The sequence below is a fragment of the Salvelinus alpinus genome, chromosome 11, assembly GCF_045679555.1.
Source record: "Salvelinus alpinus chromosome 11, SLU_Salpinus.1, whole genome shotgun sequence".
NCBI classification, from domain to species: domain Eukaryota; kingdom Metazoa; phylum Chordata; class Actinopteri; order Salmoniformes; family Salmonidae; genus Salvelinus; species Salvelinus alpinus.
The window spans coordinates 72,948,463-72,967,888 of NC_092096.1; the positions used below are offsets into that span (position 1 = coordinate 72,948,463).

The following is a 19,426-nucleotide window of genomic DNA, read 5'->3' on the forward strand; positions in this document are numbered from 1 at the left end:
CTTTACACGGTGGGTTGCTTAACACGGTGGGTTGCTTTACACTGTGGGTTGCTTTACACGGTGGGTTGTTTTACACTGTGGGTTGTTTTACACTGTGGGTTGTTTTACAAAGTGGGTTGCTTTACAAAGTGGGTTGCTTTACACGGCGGGTTGCTTTACACGGTGGGTTGCTTTACACGGTGGGTTGCTTAACACGGTGGGTTGCTTTACACGGTGGGCTGTTTTACACGGTGGGTTGCTTTACAAAGTGGGTTGCTTTACAAAGTGGGTTGCTTTACACGGCGTGTTGCTTTACACGGTGGGTTGCTTTACACGGTGGGTTGCTTAACACGGTGGGTTGCTTTACACGGTGGGCTGTTTTACACGGTGGGTTGCTTTACAAAGTGGGTTGTTTTACACTGTGGGTTGCTTTACACGGTGGGTTGTTTTACACTGTGGGTTGCTTTACACTGTGGGTTGCTTAACACGGTGGGTTGCTTTACACGGTGGGTTGCTTTACACGGTGGGTTGCTTTAAACGGTGGGTTGCTTTACACGGTGGGTTGCTTTAAACGGTGGGTTGCTTTACACGGTGGGTTGCTTTACACGGTGTGTTGCTTCACACGGTGGGTTGCTTTACACTGTGGGTTGCTTTACACGGTGGGTTGTTTTACACGGTGGGTTGCTTTACACGGTGGGTTGCTTTACACGGTGGGTTGCTTAACACGGTGGGTTGCTTAACCCGGTGGGTTGCTTTACACTGTGGGTTGCTTTACACTGTGGGTTGCTTTACACGGTGGGTTGTTTTACACTGTGGGTTGTTTTACACGGTGGGTTGCTTTACACGGTGGGTTGCTTTACACGGTGGGTTGCTTTACACGGTGGGTTGCTTTACACGGTGGGTTGTTTTACACTGTGGGTTGTTTTGCACGGTGGGTTGCTTTACAAAGTGGGTTGCTTTACACGGTGGGTTGCTTTACATGGTGGGTTGCTTAACACGGTGGGTTGCTTTACACGGTGGGCTGTTTTACACGGTGGGTTGCTTTACAAAGTGGGTTGCTTAACACAGTGGGTTGCTTTACACGGTGGGTTGCTTTACACGGTGGGTTGCTTTACACGGTGGGTTGCTTTAAACGGTGGGTTGCTTTACACGGTGGGTTGCTTTACACGGTGTGTTGCTTTAAACTGTGGGTTGCTTTACACGGTGGGTTGTTTTACACGGTGGGTTGCTTTACACGGTGGGTTGCTTTACACGGTGGGTTGCTTAACACGGTGGGTTGCTTAACACGGTGGGTTGCTTTACACTGTGGGTTGCTTTACACTGTGGGTTGCTTTACACGGTGGGTTGTTTTACACTGTGGGTTGTTTTACACGGTGGGTTGCTTTACACGGTGGGTTGCTTTACACGGTGGGTTGCTTTACACGGTGGGTTGCTTTACACGGTGGTTTTTTTTACACTGTGGGTTGTTTTACACGGTGGGTTGCTTTACAAAGTGGGTTGCTTTACACGGTGGGTTGCTTTACATGGTGGGTTGCTTCACACGGTGGGTTGCTTTACACGGTGGGGGTTTTTACACGGTGGGTTGCTTTACAAAGTTGGTTGTTTTACACTGTGGGTTGCTTGACACGGTGGGTTGCTTTACACGGTGGGTTGCTTTACACGGTGGGTTGCTTTAAACGGTGGGTTGCTTTACACGGTGGGTTGCTTTACACGGTGGGTTGCTTTACACTGTGGGTTGCTTTACACGGTGGGTTGTTTTACACTGTTGGTTGCTTTACACTGTGGGTTGCTTTACACGGTGGGTTGCTTTACACGGTGGGTTGCTTTACACGGTGGGTTGCTTTACACGGTGGGTTGTTTTACACTGTGGGTTGTTTTACACGGTGGGTTGCTTTACACTGTGGGTTGCTTTACACGGTGGGTTGCTTAACACGGTGGGTTGCTTTACACGGTGGGTTGCTTTACAAGGTGGGTTGTTTTACACTGTGGGTTGCTTAACACGGTGGGTTGCTTTACACGGTGGGTTGCTTTACACGGTGGGTTGCTTTAAACGGTGGGTTGCTTTACACGGTGGGTTGTTTTACACGGTGGGTTGCTTAACACGGTGGGTTGTTTTACACGGTGGGTTGTTTTACACGGTGGGTTGCTTTACGAGGTGGGTTGCTTTACGAGGTGGGTTGCTTAACACGGTGGGTTGCTTTACACTGTGGGTTGCTTTACACGGTGGGTTGCTTTACACGGTGGGTTGCTTAACACGGTGGGTTGCTTAACACGGTGGGTTGCTTTACACGGTGGGTTGCTTTACACTGTGGGTTGCTTTACACGGTGGGTTGCTTAACACGGTGGGTTGCTTTACACGGTGGGTTGCTTAACACGGTGGGTTGCTTTACACGGTGGGTTGCTTAACACGGTGGGTTGCTTTACACTGTGGGTTGCTTTACACGGTGGGTTGTTTTACACTGTGGGTTGTTTTACACTGTGGGTTGTTTTACAAAGTGGGTTGCTTTACAAAGTGGGTTGCTTTACACGGCGGGTTGCTTTACACGGTGGGTTGCTTTACACGGTGGGTTGCTTAACACGGTGGGTTGCTTTACACGGTGGGTTGCTTTACACGGTGGGTTGTTTTACACTGTGGGTTGTTTTACACTGTGGGTTGCTTCACACGGTGGGTTGCTTTACACGGTGGGTTGCTTTACACTGTGGGTTGTTTTACGCGGTGGGTTGCTTTACGCGGTGGGTTGTTTTACACGGTGGGTTGCTTTACACGGTGGGTTGCTTTACACGGTGGGTTGTTTTACACTGTGGGTTGTTTTACACGGTGGGTTGCTTTACAAAGTGGGTTGCTTTACACGGTGGGTTGCTTTACACGGTGGGTTGCTTAACACGGTGGGTTGCTTTACACGGTGGGCTGTTTTACACGGTGGGTTGCTTTACAAAGTGGGTTGTTTTACACTGTGGGTTGCTTTACACGGTGTGTTGCTTCACACGGTGGGTTGCTTTACACTGTGGGTTGCTTTACACGGTGGGTTGTTTTACACTGTGGGTTGCTTTACACTGTGGGTTGCTTAACACGGTGGGTTGCTTTACACGCTGGGTTGCTTTACACGGTGGGTTGCTTTAAACGGTGGGTCGCTTTACACGGTGGGTTGCTTTACACGGTGGGTTGCTTTACACGGTGGGTTGCTTTACACGGTGGGTTGTTTTACACTGTGGGTTGTTTTACACTGTGGGTTGTTTTACACGGTGGGTTGCTTTACAAAGTGGGTTGCTTTACACGGTGGGTTGCTTTACACGGTGGGTTGCTTAACACGGTGGGTTGCTTTACACGGTGGGCTGTTTTACACGGTGGGTTGCTTTACAAAGTGGGTTGTTTTACACTGTGGGTTGCTTTACACGGTGTGTTGCTTCACACGGTGGGTTGCTTTACACTGTGGGTTGCTTTACACGGTGGGTTGTTTTACACTGTGGGTTGCTTTACACTGTGGGTTGCTTAACACGGTGGGTTGCTTTACACGGTGGGTTGCTTTACACGGTGGGTTGCTTTAAACGGTGGGTTGCTTTACACGGTGGGTTGCTTTAAACGGTGGGTTGCTTTACACGGTGGGTTGCTTTACACGGTGTGTTGCTTCACACGGTGGGTTGCTTTACACTGTGGGTTGCTTTACACGGTGGGTTGTTTTACACTGTGGGTTGCTTTACACGGTGGGTTGCTTTACACGGTGGGTTGCTTAACACGGTGGGTTGCTTAACACGGTGGGTTGCTTTACACTGTGGGTTGCTTTACACTGTGGGTTGCTTTACACGGTGGGTTGTTTTACACGGTGGGTTGTTTTACACGGTGGGTTGCTTTACACGGTGGGTTGCTTTACACGGTGGGTTGCTTTACACTGTGGGTTGTTTTACACTGTGGGTTGCTTCACACGGTGGGTTGCTTTACACGGTGGGTTGCTTTACACTGTGGGTTGTTTTACACGGTGGGTTGCTTTACGCGGTGGGTTGTTTTACACTGTGGGTTGCTTTACACGGTGGGTTGCTTCACCCTGTGGGTTGCTTTACACGGTGGGTTGCTTTACACGGTGGGTTGCTTTACAAAGTGGGTTGCTTAACACAGTGGGTTGCTTTACACTGTGGGTTGCTTTACACGGTGGGTTGCTTTACACTGTGGGTTGCTTTACACTGTGGGTTGCTTTACACGGTGGGTTGCTTTACACGGTGGGTTGCTTTACGAGGTGGGTTGCTTTACACGGTGGGTTGCTTCACAAGGTGGGTTGCTTTACACGGTGGGTTGCTTTACACGGTGGGTTGCTTTACACGGTGGGTTGCTTAACACGGTGGGTTGCTTTACACTGTGGGTTGCTTTACACGGTGGGTTGTTTTCCACTGTGGGTTGTTTTACACGGTGGGTTGCTTTACACGGTGGGTTGCTTTACACGGTGGGTTGCTTTACACGGTGGGTTGTTTTACACTGTGGGTTGTTTTACACGGTGGGTTGCTTTACAAAGTGGGTTGCTTTACACGGTGGGTTGCTTTACACGGTGGGTTGCTTAACACGGTGGGTTGCTTTACACGGTGGGCTGTTTTACACGGTGGGTTGCTTTACAAAGTGGGTTGTTTTACACTGTGGGTTGCTTAACACGGTGGGTTGCTTTACACGGTGGGTTGCTTTACACGGTGGGTTGCTTTAAACGGTGGGTTGCTTTACACGGTGGGTTGTTTTACACGGTGGGTTGCTTAACACGGTGGGTTGTTTTACACGGTGGGTTGTTTTACACGGTGGGTTGCTTTACACGGTGGGTTGCTTTACGAGGTGGGTTGCTTTACACTGTGGGTTGCTTTACACCGTGGGTTGTTTTACACTGTGGGTTGTTTTACACTGTGGGTTGTTTTACAAAGTGGGTTGCTTTACAAAGTGGGTTGCTTTACACGGCGGGTTGCTTTACACGGTGGGTTGCTTTACACGGTGGGTTGCTTAACACGGTGGGTTGCTTTACACGGTGGGTTGCTTTACACGGTGGGTTGTTTTACACTGTGGGTTGTTTTACACTGTGGGTTGCTTCACACGGTGGGTTGCTTTACACGGTGGGTTGCTTTACACTGTGGGTTGTTTTACGCGGTGGGTTGCTTTACGCGGTGGGTTGTTTTACACGGTGGGTTGCTTTACACTGTGGGTTGCTTTACACGGTGGGTTGTTTTACACTGTGGGTTGTTTTACACGGTGGGTTGCTTTACAAAGTGGGTTGCTTTACACGGTGGGTTGCTTTACACGGTGGGTTGCTTAACACGGTGGGTTGCTTTACACGGTGGGCTGTTTTACACGGTGGGTTGCTTTACAAAGTGGGTTGTTTTACACTGTGGGTTGCTTTACACGGTGTGTTGCTTCACACGGTGGGTTGCTTTACACTGTGGGTTGCTTTACACGGTGGGTTGTTTTACACTGTGGGTTGCTTTACACTGTGGGTTGCTTAACACGGTGGGTTGCTTTACACGCTGGGTTGCTTTACACGGTGGGTTGCTTTAAACGGTGGGTTGCTTTACACGGTGGGTTGCTTTACACGGTGGTTTGCTTTACACGGTGGGTTGCTTTACACGGTGGGTTGTTTTACACTGTGGGTTGTTTTACACGGTGGGTTGCTTTACAAAGTGGGTTGCTTTACACGGTGGGTTGCTTTACACGGTGGGTTGCTTAACACGGTGGGTTGCTTTACACGGTGGGCTGTTTTACACGGTGGGTTGCTTTACAAAGTGGGTTGTTTTACACTGTGGGTTGCTTTACACGGTGTGTTGCTTCACACGGTGGGTTGCTTTACACTGTGGGTTGCTTTACACGGTGGGTTGTTTTACACTGTGGGTTGCTTTACACTGTGGGTTGCTTAACACGGTGGGTTGCTTTACACGGTGGGTTGCTTTACACGGTGGGTTGCTTTAAACGGTGGGTTGCTTTACACGGTGGGTTGCTTTAAACGGTGGGTTGCTTTACACGGTGGGTTGCTTTACACGGTGTGTTGCTTCACACGGTGGGTTGCTTTACACTGTGGGTTGCTTTACACGGTGGGTTGTTTTACACTGTGGGTTGCTTTACACGGTGGGTTGCTTTACACGGTGGGTTGCTTAACACGGTGGGTTGCTTAACACGGTGGGTTGCTTTACACTGTGGGTTGCTTTACACTGTGGGTTGCTTTACACGGTGGGTTGTTTTACACTGTGGGTTGTTTTACACGGTGGGTTGCTTTACACGGTGGGTTGCTTTACACGGTGGGTTGCTTTACACGGTGGGTTGTTTTACACTGTGGGTTGTTTTACACGGTGGGTTGCTTTACAAAGTGGGTTGCTTTACACGGTGGGTTGCTTTACATGGTGGGTTGCTTAACACGGTGGGTTGCTTTACACGTGGGCTGTTTTACACGGTGGGTTGCTTTACAAAGTGGGTTGCTTAACACAGTGGGTTGCTTTACACGGTGGGTTGCTTTACACGGTGGGTTGCTTTACACGGTGGGTTGCTTTAAACGGTGGGTTGCTTTACACGGTGGGTTGCTTTACACGGTGGGTTGCTTTACACGGTGTGTTGCTTTAAACTGTGGGTTGCTTTACACGGTGGGTTGTTTTACACTGTGGGTTGCTTTACACGGTGGGTTGCTTTACACGGTGGGTTGCTTAACACGGTGGGTTGCTTAACACGGTGGGTTGCTTTACACTGTGGGTTGCTTTACACTGTGGGTTGCTTTACACGGTGGGTTGTTTTACACTGTGGGTTGCTTTACACGGTGGGTTGCTTTACACGGTGGGTTGCTTTACACGGTGGGTTGCTTTACACGGTGGGTTGCTTTACACGGTGGTTTTTTTTACACTGTGGGTTGTTTTACACGGTGGGTTGCTTTACAAAGTGGGTTGCTTTACACGGTGGGTTGCTTTACATGGTGGGTTGCTTAACACGGTGGGTTGCTTTACACGGTGGGGGTTTTTACACGGTGGGTTGCTTTACAAAGTGGGTTGTTTTACACTGTGGGTTGCTTAACACGGTGGGTTGCTTTACACGGTGGGTTGCTTTACACGGTGGGTTGCTTTAAACGGTGGGTTGCTTTACACGGTGGGTTGCTTTACACGGTGGGTTGCTTTACACGGTGTGTTGCTTCACACGGTGGGTTGCTTTACACTGTGGGTTGCTTTACACGGTGGGTTGCTTTACACGGTGGGTTGCTTTACACGGTGGGTTGCTTTACACGGTGGGTTGTTTTACACTGTGGGTTGTTTTACACGGTGGGTTGCTTTACACGGTGGGTTGCTTTACACGGTGGGTTGCTTTACGAGGTGGGTTGCTTTACGAGGTGGGTTGCTTAACACGGTGGGTTGCTTTACACTGTGGGTTGCTTTACACGGTGGGTTGCTTTACACGGTGGGTTGCTTAACACGGTGGGTTGCTTTACACTGTGGGTTGCTTTACACTGTGGGTTGCTTTACACTGTGGGTTGCTTTACACGGTGGGTTGCTTTACACGGTGGGTTGCTTAACACGGTGGGTTGCTTTACACGGTGGGTTGCTTAACACGGTGGGTTGCTTTACACGGTGGGTTGCTTAACACGGTGGGTTGCTTTACACTGTGGGTTGCTTTACACGGTGGGTTGTTTTACACTGTGGGTTGTTTTACACTGTGGGTTGTTTTACAAAGTGGGTTGCTTTACAAAGTGGGTTGCTTTACACGGCGGGTTGCTTTACACGGTGGGTTGCTTTACACGGTGGGTTGCTTAACACGGTGGGTTGCTTTACACGGTGGGCTGTTTTACACGGTGGGTTGCTTTACAAAGTGGGTTGCTTTACAAAGTGGGTTGCTTTACACGGCGTGTTGCTTTACACGGTGGGTTGCTTTACACGGTGGGTTGCTTAACACGGTGGGTTGCTTTACACGGTGGGCTGTTTTACACGGTGGGTTGCTTTACAAAGTGGGTTGTTTTACACTGTGGGTTGCTTTACACGGTGGGTTGTTTTACACTGTGGGTTGCTTTACACTGTGGGTTGCTTAACACGGTGGGTTGCTTTACACGGTGGGTTGCTTTACACGGTGGGTTGCTTTAAACGGTGGGTTGCTTTACACGGTGGGTTGCTTTAAACGGTGGGTTGCTTTACACGGTGGGTTGCTTTACACGGTGTGTTGCTTCACACGGTGGGTTGCTTTACACTGTGGGTTGCTTTACACGGTGGGTTGTTTTACACGGTGGGTTGCTTTACACGGTGGGTTGCTTTACACGGTGGGTTGCTTAACACGGTGGGTTGCTTCACACGGTGGGTTGCTTTACACTGTGGGTTGCTTTACACTGTGGGTTGCTTTACACGGTGGGTTGTTTTACACTGTGGGTTGTTTTACACGGTGGGTTGCTTTACACGGTGGGTTGCTTTACACGGTGGGTTGCTTTACACGGTGGGTTGCTTTACACGGTGGGTTGTTTTACACTGTGGGTTGTTTTACACGGTGGGTTGCTTTACAAAGTGGGTTGCTTTACACGGTGGGTTGCTTTACATGGTGGGTTGCTTAACACGGTGGGTTGCTTTACACGGTGGGCTGTTTTACACGGTGGGTTGCTTTACAAAGTGGGTTGCTTAACACAGTGGGTTGCTTTACACGGTGGGTTGCTTTACACGGTGGGTTGCTTTACACGGTGGGTTGCTTTAAACGGTGGGTTGCTTTACACGGTGGGTTGCTTTACACGGTGTGTTGCTTTAAACTGTGGGTTGCTTTACACGGTGGGTTGTTTTACACGGTGGGTTGCTTTACACGGTGGGTTGCTTTACACGGTGGGTTGCTTAACACGGTGGGTTGCTTAACACGGTGGGTTGCTTTACACTGTGGGTTGCTTTACACTGTGGGTTGCTTTACACGGTGGGTTGTTTTACACTGTGGGTTGTTTTACACGGTGGGTTGCTTTACACGGTGGGTTGCTTTACACGGTGGGTTGCTTTACACGGTGGGTTGCTTTACACGGTGGTTTTTTTTACACTGTGGGTTGTTTTACACGGTGGGTTGCTTTACAAAGTGGGTTGCTTTACACGGTGGGTTGCTTTACATGGTGGGTTGCTTAACACGGTGGGTTGCTTTACACGGTGGGGGTTTTTACACGGTGGGTTGCTTTACAAAGTTGGTTGTTTTACACTGTGGGTTGCTTAACACGGTGGGTTGCTTTACACGGTGGGTTGCTTTACACGGTGGGTTGCTTTAAACGGTGGGTTGCTTTACACGGTGGGTTGCTTTACACGGTGGGTTGCTTTACACTGTGGGTTGCTTTACACGGTGGGTTGTTTTACACTGTTGGTTGCTTTACACGGTGGGTTGCTTTACACGGTGGGTTGCTTTACACGGTGGGTTGCTTTACACGGTGGGTTGCTTTACACGGTGGGTTGTTTTACACTGTGGGTTGTTTTACACGGTGGGTTGCTTTACACTGTGGGTTGCTTTACACGGTGGGTTGCTTAACACGGTGGGTTGCTTTACACGGTGGGTTGCTTTACAAGGTGGGTTGTTTTACACTGTGGGTTGCTTAACACGGTGGGTTGCTTTACACGGTGGGTTGCTTTACACGGTGGGTTGCTTTAAACGGTGGGTTGCTTTACACGGTGGGTTGTTTTACACGGTGGGTTGCTTAACACGGTGGGTTGTTTTACACGGTGGGTTGTTTTACACGGTGGGTTGCTTTACGAGGTGGGTTGCTTTACGAGGTGGGTTGCTTAACACGGTGGGTTGCTTTACACTGTGGGTTGCTTTACACGGTGGGTTGCTTTACACGGTGGGTTGCTTAACACGGTGGGTTGCTTAACACGGTGGGTTGCTTTACACGGTGGGTTGCTTTACACTGTGGGTTGCTTTACACGGTGGGTTGCTTAACACGGTGGGTTGCTTTACACGGTGGGTTGCTTAACACGGTGGGTTGCTTTACACGGTGGGTTGCTTAACACGGTGGGTTGCTTTACACTGTGGGTTGCTTTACACGGTGGGTTGTTTTACACTGTGGGTTGTTTTACACTGTGGGTTGTTTTACAAAGTGGGTTGCTTTACAAAGTGGGTTGCTTTACACGGCGGGTTGCTTTACACGGTGGGTTGCTTTACACGGTGGGTTGCTTAACACGGTGGGTTGCTTTACACGGTGGGTTGCTTTACACGGTGGGTTGTTTTACACTGTGGGTTGTTTTACACTGTGGGTTGCTTCACACGGTGGGTTGCTTTACACGGTGGGTTGCTTTACACTGTGGGTTGTTTTACGCGGTGGGTTGCTTTACGCGGTGGGTTGTTTTACACGGTGGGTTGCTTTACACGGTGGGTTGCTTTACACGGTGGGTTGTTTTACACTGTGGGTTGTTTTACACGGTGGGTTGCTTTACAAAGTGGGTTGCTTTACACGGTGGGTTGCTTTACACGGTGGGTTGCTTAACACGGTGGGTTGCTTTACACGGTGGGCTGTTTTACACGGTGGGTTGCTTTACAAAGTGGGTTGTTTTACACTGTGGGTTGCTTTACACGGTGTGTTGCTTCACACGGTGGGTTGCTTTACACTGTGGGTTGCTTTACACGGTGGGTTGTTTTACACTGTGGGTTGCTTTACACTGTGGGTTGCTTAACACGGTGGGTTGCTTTACACGCTGGGTTGCTTTACACGGTGGGTTGCTTTAAACGGTGGGTCGCTTTACACGGTGGGTTGCTTTACACGGTGGGTTGCTTTACACGGTGGGTTGCTTTACACGGTGGGTTGCTTTACACGGTGGGTTGTTTTACACTGTGGGTTGTTTTACACTGTGGGTTGTTTTACACGGTGGGTTGCTTTACAAAGTGGGTTGCTTTACACGGTGGGTTGCTTTACACGGTGGGTTGCTTAACACGGTGGGTTGCTTTACACGGTGGGCTGTTTTACACGGTGGGTTGCTTTACAAAGTGGGTTGTTTTACACTGTGGGTTGCTTTACACGGTGTGTTGCTTCACACGGTGGGTTGCTTTACACTGTGGGTTGCTTTACACGGTGGGTTGTTTTACACTGTGGGTTGCTTTACACTGTGGGTTGCTTAACACGGTGGGTTGCTTTACACGGTGGGTTGCTTTACACGGTGGGTTGCTTTAAACGGTGGGTTGCTTTACACGGTGGGTTGCTTTAAACGGTGGGTTGCTTTACACGGTGGGTTGCTTTACACGGTGTGTTGCTTCACACGGTGGGTTGCTTTACACTGTGGGTTGCTTTACACGGTGGGTTGTTTTACACTGTGGGTTGCTTTACACGGTGGGTTGCTTTACACGGTGGGTTGCTTAACACGGTGGGTTGCTTAACACGGTGGGTTGCTTTACACTGTGGGTTGCTTTACACTGTGGGTTGCTTTACACGGTGGGTTGTTTTACACGGTGGGTTGTTTTACACGGTGGGTTGCTTTACACGGTGGGTTGCTTTACACGGTGGGTTGCTTTACACGGTGGGTTGTTTTACACTGTGGGTTGTTTTACACGGTGGGTTGCTTTACAAAGTGGGTTGCTTTACACGGTGGGTTGCTTTACACGGTGGGTTGCTTAACACGGTGGGTTGCTTTACACGGTGGGCTGTTTTACACGGTGGGTTGCTTTACAAAGTGGGTTGCTTAACACGGTGGGTTGCTTTACACGGTGGGTTGCTTTACACGGTGGGTTGCTTTACACGGTGGGTTGCTTTAAACGGTGGGTTGCTTTACACGGTGGGTTGCTTTACACGGTGTGTTGCTTTAAACTGTGGGTTGCTTTACACGGTGGGTTGTTTTACACGGTGGGTTGCTTTACACGGTGGGTTGCTTTACACGGTGGGTTGCTTAACAAGGTGGGTTGCTTAACACGGTGGGTTGCTTTACACTGTGGGTTGCTTTACACTGTGGGTTGCTTTACACGGTGGGTTGTTTTACACTGTGGGTTGTTTTACACGGTGGGTTGCTTTACACGGTGGGTTGCTTTACACGGTGGGTTGCTTTACACGGTGGGTTGCTTTACACGGTGTTTTTTTTTACACGGTGGGTTGTTTTACACGGTGGGTTGCTTTACAAAGTGGGTTGCTTTACACGGTGGGTTGCTTTACACGGTGGGTTGCTTTACACGGTGGGGGTTTTTACACGGTGGGTTGCTTTACAAAGTGGGTTGTTTTACACTGTGGGTTGCTTAACACGGTGGGTTGCTTTACACGGTGGGTTGCTTTAAACGGTGGGTTGCTTTACACGGTGGGTTGCTTTACACGGTGGGTTGCTTTACACGGTGTGTTGCTTTACACGGTGTGTTGCTTCACACGGTGGGTTGCTTTACACTGTGGGTTGCTTTACACGGTGGGTTGTTTTACACTGTTGGTTGCTTTACACTGTGGGTTGCTTTACACGGTGGGTTGCTTTACACGGTGGGTTGCTTTACACGGTGGGTTGCTTTACACGGTGGGTTGTTTTACACTGTGGGTTGTTTTACACGGTGGGTTGCTTTACACTGTGGGTTGCTTTACACGGTGGGTTGCTTAACACGGTGGGTTGCTTTACACGGTGGGCTGTTTTACACGGTGGGTTGCTTTACAAAGTGGGTTGTTTTACACTGTGGGTTGCTTCACACGGTGTGTTGCTTCACACGGTGGGTTGCTTTACACGGTGGGTTGCTTTACACGGTGGGTTGCTTTACACGGTGGGTTGTTTTACACTGTGGGTTGCTTTACACGGTGGGTTGCTTAACACGGTGGGTTGCTTTACACGGTGGGTTGCTTTACACGGTGGGTTGCTTTAAACGGTGGGTTGCTTTACACGGTGGGTTGCTTTACACGGTGGGTTGCTTTACACGGTGGGTTGCTTTACACGGTGGGTTGCTTTACACGGTGGGTTGCTTAACACGGTGGGTTGCTTAACACGGTGGGTTGCTTTACACTGTGGGTTGCTTTACACGGTGGGTTGCTTTACACGGTGGGTTGTTTTACACTGTGGGTTGTTTTACACGGTGGGTTGCTTTACAAAGTGGGTTGCTTTACACGGTGGGTTGCTTTACACGGTGGGTTGCTTAACACGGTGGGTTGCTTTACACGGTGGGCTGTTTTACGCGGTGGGTTGCTTTACAAAGTGGGTTGTTTTACACTGTGGGTTGCTTTACACGGTGGGTTGCTTTACACGGTGGGTTGCTTTACACGGTGGGTTGCTTTAAACGGTGGGTTGCTTTACACGGTGGGTTGCTTTACACGGTGGGTTGCTTTACACGGTGGGTTGCTTTACACGGTGTGTTGCTTCACACGGTGGGTTGCTTTACACTGTGGGTTGCTTTACACGGTGGGTTGCTTTACACGGTGGGTTGCTTTACACGGTGGGTTGCTTTACACGGTGGGTTGCTTTACACGGTGGGTTGCTTTACACGGTGGGTTGCTTAACACGGTGGGTTGCTTTACACGGTGGGTTGCTTTACACGGTGGGTTGCTTTAAACGGTGGGTTGCTTTACACGGTGGGTTGCTTTACACGGTGGGTTGCTTTACACGGTGTGTTGCTTCACACGGTGGGTTGCTTTACACTGTGGGTTGCTTTACACGGTGGGTTGTTTTACACTGTGGGTTGCTTTACCCGGTGGGTTGCTTTACACGGTGGGTTGCTTTACACTGTGGGTTGCTTTACACGGTGGGTTGCTTTACACGGTGGGTTGCTTTACACGGTGGGTTGCTTTACACTGTGGGTTGCTTTACACGGTGGGTTGCTTTACACGGTGGGTTGCTTCACACTGTGGGTTGCTTCACACGGTGGGTTGCTTTACACGGTGGGTTGCTTTACACGGTGGGTTGCTTTACACGGTGGGTTGCTTTACACGGTGGGTTGCTTTACACGGTGGGTTGCTTTACACGGTGGGTTGCTTTACACGGTGGGTTGCTTCACACTGTGGGTTGCTTTACACGGTGGGTTGCTTTACCCGGTGGGTTGCTTTACACGGTGGGTTGCTTTACACGGTGGGTTGTTTTACACTGTGGGTTGCTTTACACTGTGGGTTGCTTTACACGGTGGGTTGCTTTACACTGTGGGTTGCTTTACACGGTGGGTTGCTTTACACGGTGGGTTGCTTTACACGGTGGGTTGCTTTACACTGTGGGTTGCTTTACACGGTGGGTTGCTTTACGCGGTGGGTTGCTTCACACTGTGGGTTGCTTTACACGGTGGGTTGCTTTACACGGTGGGTTGCTTTACACGGTGGGTTGCTTTACACTTTACACGGTGGGTTGCTTTACACGGTGGGTTGCTTTACACTGTGGGTTGCTTTACACTGTGGGTTGCTTTACACTGTGGGTTGCTTTACACGTTGGGTTGCTTTACACGGTGGGTTGCTTTACACGGTGGGTTGCTTTACACTGTGGGTTGCTTTACACTGTGGGTTGCTTTACACGGTGGGTTGCTTTACACTGTGGGTTGCTTTACACTGTGGGTTGCTTTACACTGTGGGTTGCTTTACACGGTGGGTTGCTTTATAGCAAGTATACCACTTTACATTGCAGAAATATGTGTAGTATATATAATGTGTAGTATATATAATATGTGTAGTATATATAATATGTGTAGTATATATAATATGTGTAGTATATATAATATGTGTAGTATATATAATATGTGTAGTATATATAATGTGTAGTATGTATATAATGTCTTGTATATATAATATGTGTAATATATATAATATGTGACCGACCAGCTCGATCTTATGTAGCAAAATTTGAAATAGTTTTTTTTACGTTGGATAAAAGTAGAGAATCAGAGCTACAAAATGGTACATCACACACTACAGTTGAGGAACAATGGGAAAGTAATTCTGCTTTGAAAGTTGAAAAACTTGTAACCTCACTTTTGAGAAAATGGTCCTTGAACGTTTTGGTACCTACTGCAGAGCTCTTCTTTGTCTACATCCATTCAGCGTCGTTCACACCCTCTATGGCTGCCTTCACTGTCTTATGCTTAGTGCTTAACACACACACACACACACACACACACACACACACACACACACACACACACACACACACACACACACACACACACACACACACACACACACACACACACACACACTTACCACTCGCTCTACGGGATGATGACATGGCAGTGGGTCTAGTGTTGTTGCTGTGGAGGTCTGCGGACGGTTTAGGGGGTAACACTGGTGTTGGTAGGCCGACCACAGTGCTTCTCTCCTGGGGTACCACGGCCCCGTTGGTCCTGGGTGCTACTGGAGGTCTTGGAGGGGGACGGAGTAGGGGGGTCCCTTCTGGCTGCCCCACCTGGGGGTCTGGTCTTTGGGGTTCAGAGGGGAGCTTTCTAGGAAGCAGGGGTAGGGGTGCGAGGACTGGGACAGGGGTACTAAGAGCTGTAACAGGGACAGGAGAAAGGACAGGGGTACTTGAGGGGGTCTCGGTAGGTGGGGGGTCAGTGGGTGTGGGTGGGGAGGTGGTAACTGTATCAACAGTCAAGTTCAAGTCTATCGCAAGTGAGCCTCCATCTTCCCACAATCCTTTGCGGGAGGAGGTCTTGGCAGCTAGGGAGGGTTTCCGGGTGATGACTGGGGCCGGTTTGGGGAGTGCTTGTACTCGGGGGCGGGGTTCAGGTTTTCCACCCCCTAGCAACGCTCCATCTCCGTGGTCACTGTCTGCATGGTTACCATGGTCCTCCTGTTGCTGCTGCAGCTCGAGGACTTGTATCCTGGCTCTTATATCTTCCTCCTCCTCCTCTTCTTCTTCTCCTCTCAAGTCCCTCTCTACTTCGTCATTGATATGGTGATCAGGGAAGCCCCAATCGTCGGAACTGAAGGCGTCCAGGAGATCCTGAAGGTACTTCCCCCCCTGATGACTCACTTCTTGGTTCTCTGTGACCTCACATCCTGTCTGTCCCAGCCTCACCAGGGTCTGAACTTTGACCTTTCTCCTGATTGGTCGGAGGTTATTCTTTGTGCGAGGACGTGGCCTGGGCTGGTTATGGGGCAGAGGAAGGTCGGAGGGCATTGTCAAGACAGTGGAATGAGGGGGGAGGACGAAGGAGGACTTCTCCCATTGGTCGGTTTGGCTGCCAGAGGCAGAGGTCAGAGGTGAGAAAGGAACAGAGGTCAAGAGATCATAGTGAAACGCTGTTGGTCTAGTCTCCTCTGTGTGTCTGCTGGTCTGAGTGTGTGTGCGTAGTGCTGGACTGTCTTCTAGGAAGATGAGTGTGTCATCAGCGTGCGACGTCGTGCCATCAGGGTGCGACGGTTTGGCTGTATAGGGATAGGAAGGTCTGGGAGGCTTTGGAGGTCTCCTGGCTACAAACACACAACACATGATCTAATAACAATAATAATAATAATAATAATTCTTTATTGTGTCCCTTTCAGCTAATGTGTCTTGGAACTGAACAGCACAGCATTAAAACCAAAAGAAGCACTGTCACATTGTGTACCTCACACTTTCGTAATGTACCAACTCCTCACGCCAAACAACTCCTCTCTCCTCGCCCCTCTCTTACCCACAGAGCCTCTCTGGTTGGGGGCGTGGCCGTGGGCCACTGCTGATAATTCCAGTCCGGTGTCAGTCTGCGTGGCGATGGTAGTTGTGGAGACAGAGTGTCGGGGGGAGGAGGAGGAGAAGGGAGGCAACACCTGTACCTGACTCTTCTCTCTAATCACCTCGTCATAAGAAGGAGGGGGCTGGAGGGAGGGAGGGAGGGAGGGAGGGAGGGAGGGAGGGAGGGAGGGAGGGAGGGAGGGAAAATGTCAACAAAACTATGAATGACTCACACCTGAAAGAACAGAACCCAGAGTATAGCATCCCATCAGTCACAGGAATTGAAACCTTGACAGGTATGGATAATACCGTAAGTTACCTGGTCAGGTGTGGTAGGATAGGATATATTACCTGTATGGTCTGACTAGATAAGGTACAGGTAGGTAGGTGGTAAGTTACCTGGGCAGGTGTGGTAGGTAGGATAGGATATATTACCTGTATGGTCTGACTAGATAAGGTACAGGTAGGTAGGTGGTAAGTTACCTGGTCAGGTGTGGTAGGTAGGATAGGATATATTACCTGTATGGTCTGACTAGATAAGGTACAGGTAGGTAGGTGGTAAGTTACCTGGTCAGGTGTGGTAGGTAGGATAGGATATATTACCTGTATGGTCTGACTAGATAAGGTACAGGTAGGTAGGTGGTAAGTTACCTGGTCAGGTGTGGTAGGTAGGATAGGGTATATAACCTGTATGGTCTGACTAGATAAGGTACAGGTAGGTAGGTGGTAAGTTACCTGGTCAGGTGTGGTAGGTAGGATAGGATATATTACCTGTATGGTCTGACTAGATAAGGTACAGGTAGGTAGGTGGTAAGTTACCTGGTCAGGTGTGGTAGGTAGGATAGGGTATATAACCTGTATGGTCTGACTAGATAAGGTACAGGTAGGTAGGTGGTAAGTTACCTGGGCAGGTGTGGTAGGTAGGATAGGATATATTACCTGTATGGTCTGACTAGATAAGGTACAGGTAGGTAGGTGGTAAGTTACCTGGTCAGGTGTGGTAGGTAGGATAGGATATATTACCTGTATGGTCTGACTAGATAAGGTACAGGTAGGTAGGTGGTAAGTTACCTGGGCAGGTGTGGTAGGTAGGATAGGATATATTACCTGTATGGTCTGACTAGATAAGGTACAGGTAGGTAGGTGGTAAGTTACCTGGGCAGGTGTGGTAGGTAGGATAGGATATATTACCTGTATGGTCTGACTAGATAAGGTACAGGTAGGTAGGTGGTAAGTTACCTGGGCAGGTGTGGTAGGTAGGATAGGATATATTACCTGTATGGTCTGACTAGATAAGGTACAGGTAGGTAGGTGGTAAGTTACCTGGTCAGGTGTGGTAGGTAGGATAGGATATATTACCTGTATGGTCTGACTAGATAAGGTACAGGTAGGTAGGTGGTAAGTTACCTGGGCAGGTGTGGTAGGTAGGATAGGATATATTACCTGTATGGTCTGACTAGATAAGGTACAGGTAGGTAGGTGGTAAGTTACCTGGGCAGGTGTGGTAGGTAGGATAGGATATATTACCTGTATGGTCTGACTAGATAAGGTACAGGTAGGTAGGTGGTAAGTTACCTGGGCAGGTGTGGTAGGTAGGATAGGATATATTACCTGTATGGTCTGACTAGATAAGGTACAGGTAGGTAGGTGGTAAGTTACCTGGTCAGGTGTGGTAGGTAGGATAGGGTATATTACCTGTATGGTCTGACTAGATAAGGTACAGGTAGGTAGGTGGTAAGTTACCTGGTCAGGTGTGGTAGGTAGGATAGGATATATTACCTGTATGGTCTGACTAGATAAGGTACAGGTAGGTAGGTGGTAAGTTACCTGGTCAGGTGTGGTAGGTAGGATAGGATATATTACCTGTATGGTCTGACTAGATAAGGTACAGGTAGGTAGGTGGTAAGTTACCTGGTCAGGTGTGGTAGGTAGGATAGGATATATTACCTGTATGGTCTGACTAGATAAGGTACAGGTAGGTAGGTGGTAAGTTACCTGGTCAGGTGTGGTAGGTAGGATAGGATATATTACCTGTATGGTCTGACTAGATAAGGTACAGGTAGGTAGGTGGTAAGTTACCTGGTCAGGTGTGGTAGGTAGGATAGGATATATTACCTGTATGGTCTGACTAGATAAGGTACAGGTAGGTAGGTGGTAAGTTACCTGGTCAGGTGTGGTAGGTAGGATAGGATATATTACCTGTATGGTCTGACTAGATAAGGTACAGGTAGGTAGGTGGTAAGTTACCTGGTCAGGTGTGGTAGGTAGGATAGGGTATATAACCTAATATTCAATTTCTGTTCGTCACATGTCTGTGGAACTTGTTCAGTTTATGTCTCAGTTGTTGAATCATATGTTCATAGAAATATTTACACATGTTAAGTTTGCTGAAAGTAAATGCAGTTGACAGTGAGAGGACGTTTATTTTTTTGCTGAGTTTATAAAATATATTTTGATTTGTTTAACACTTTTTGGGTTACTACATGATTCCATAATATGTTATTTCATAGTTTTGATGTCTTCACTATTATTCTACAATGTAGAAAATAGTACAAATAAAGAAAAACCCTTGAATGAGTAGGTGTGTCCAAACTTTTGACTGGTACCATACATCATATTATGGATGACGTGGGTGTCCATCATCATATTATAGATGACGTGGGTGTCCATCATCATATTATAGAAGATGACGTGGGTGTCCATCATCATATTATAGAAGGTGACGTCTGTGTCCATCATCATATTATAGGTGACGTGGGTGTCCATCATCATATTATAGATGATGACGTGGGTGTCCATCATCATATTATAGATGACGTGGGTGTCCATCATCATATTATAGAAGGTGACGTGGGTGTCCATCATCATATTATAGATGACGTGGGTGTCCATCATCATATTATAGAAGATGATGTGGGTGTCCATCATCATATTATAGATGACGTGG

The 19,426-nt window shown here is 48.7% G+C and overlaps 1 protein-coding gene across 2 annotated transcripts in view; it reads right to left on the reverse strand.

Annotated features, from left to right (window-relative positions):
* The window catches only part of LOC139534768 (SH3 domain-containing protein 19-like), a 53,601-nt gene that overhangs the window by 23,571 nt on the left and 10,604 nt on the right, over positions 1-19,426 (reverse strand). For both annotated transcript variants that reach the window (XM_071334195.1, XM_071334196.1), the window contains exons 6-7: positions 16,442-16,622; positions 15,027-16,238 (exon numbers count right to left, since the gene is read on the reverse strand). In XM_071334195.1, coding sequence (XP_071190296.1) covers positions 15,027-16,238; positions 16,442-16,622 — 1,393 coding nt within the window. The remainder of the gene's footprint in view (positions 1-15,026; positions 16,239-16,441; positions 16,623-19,426) is intronic.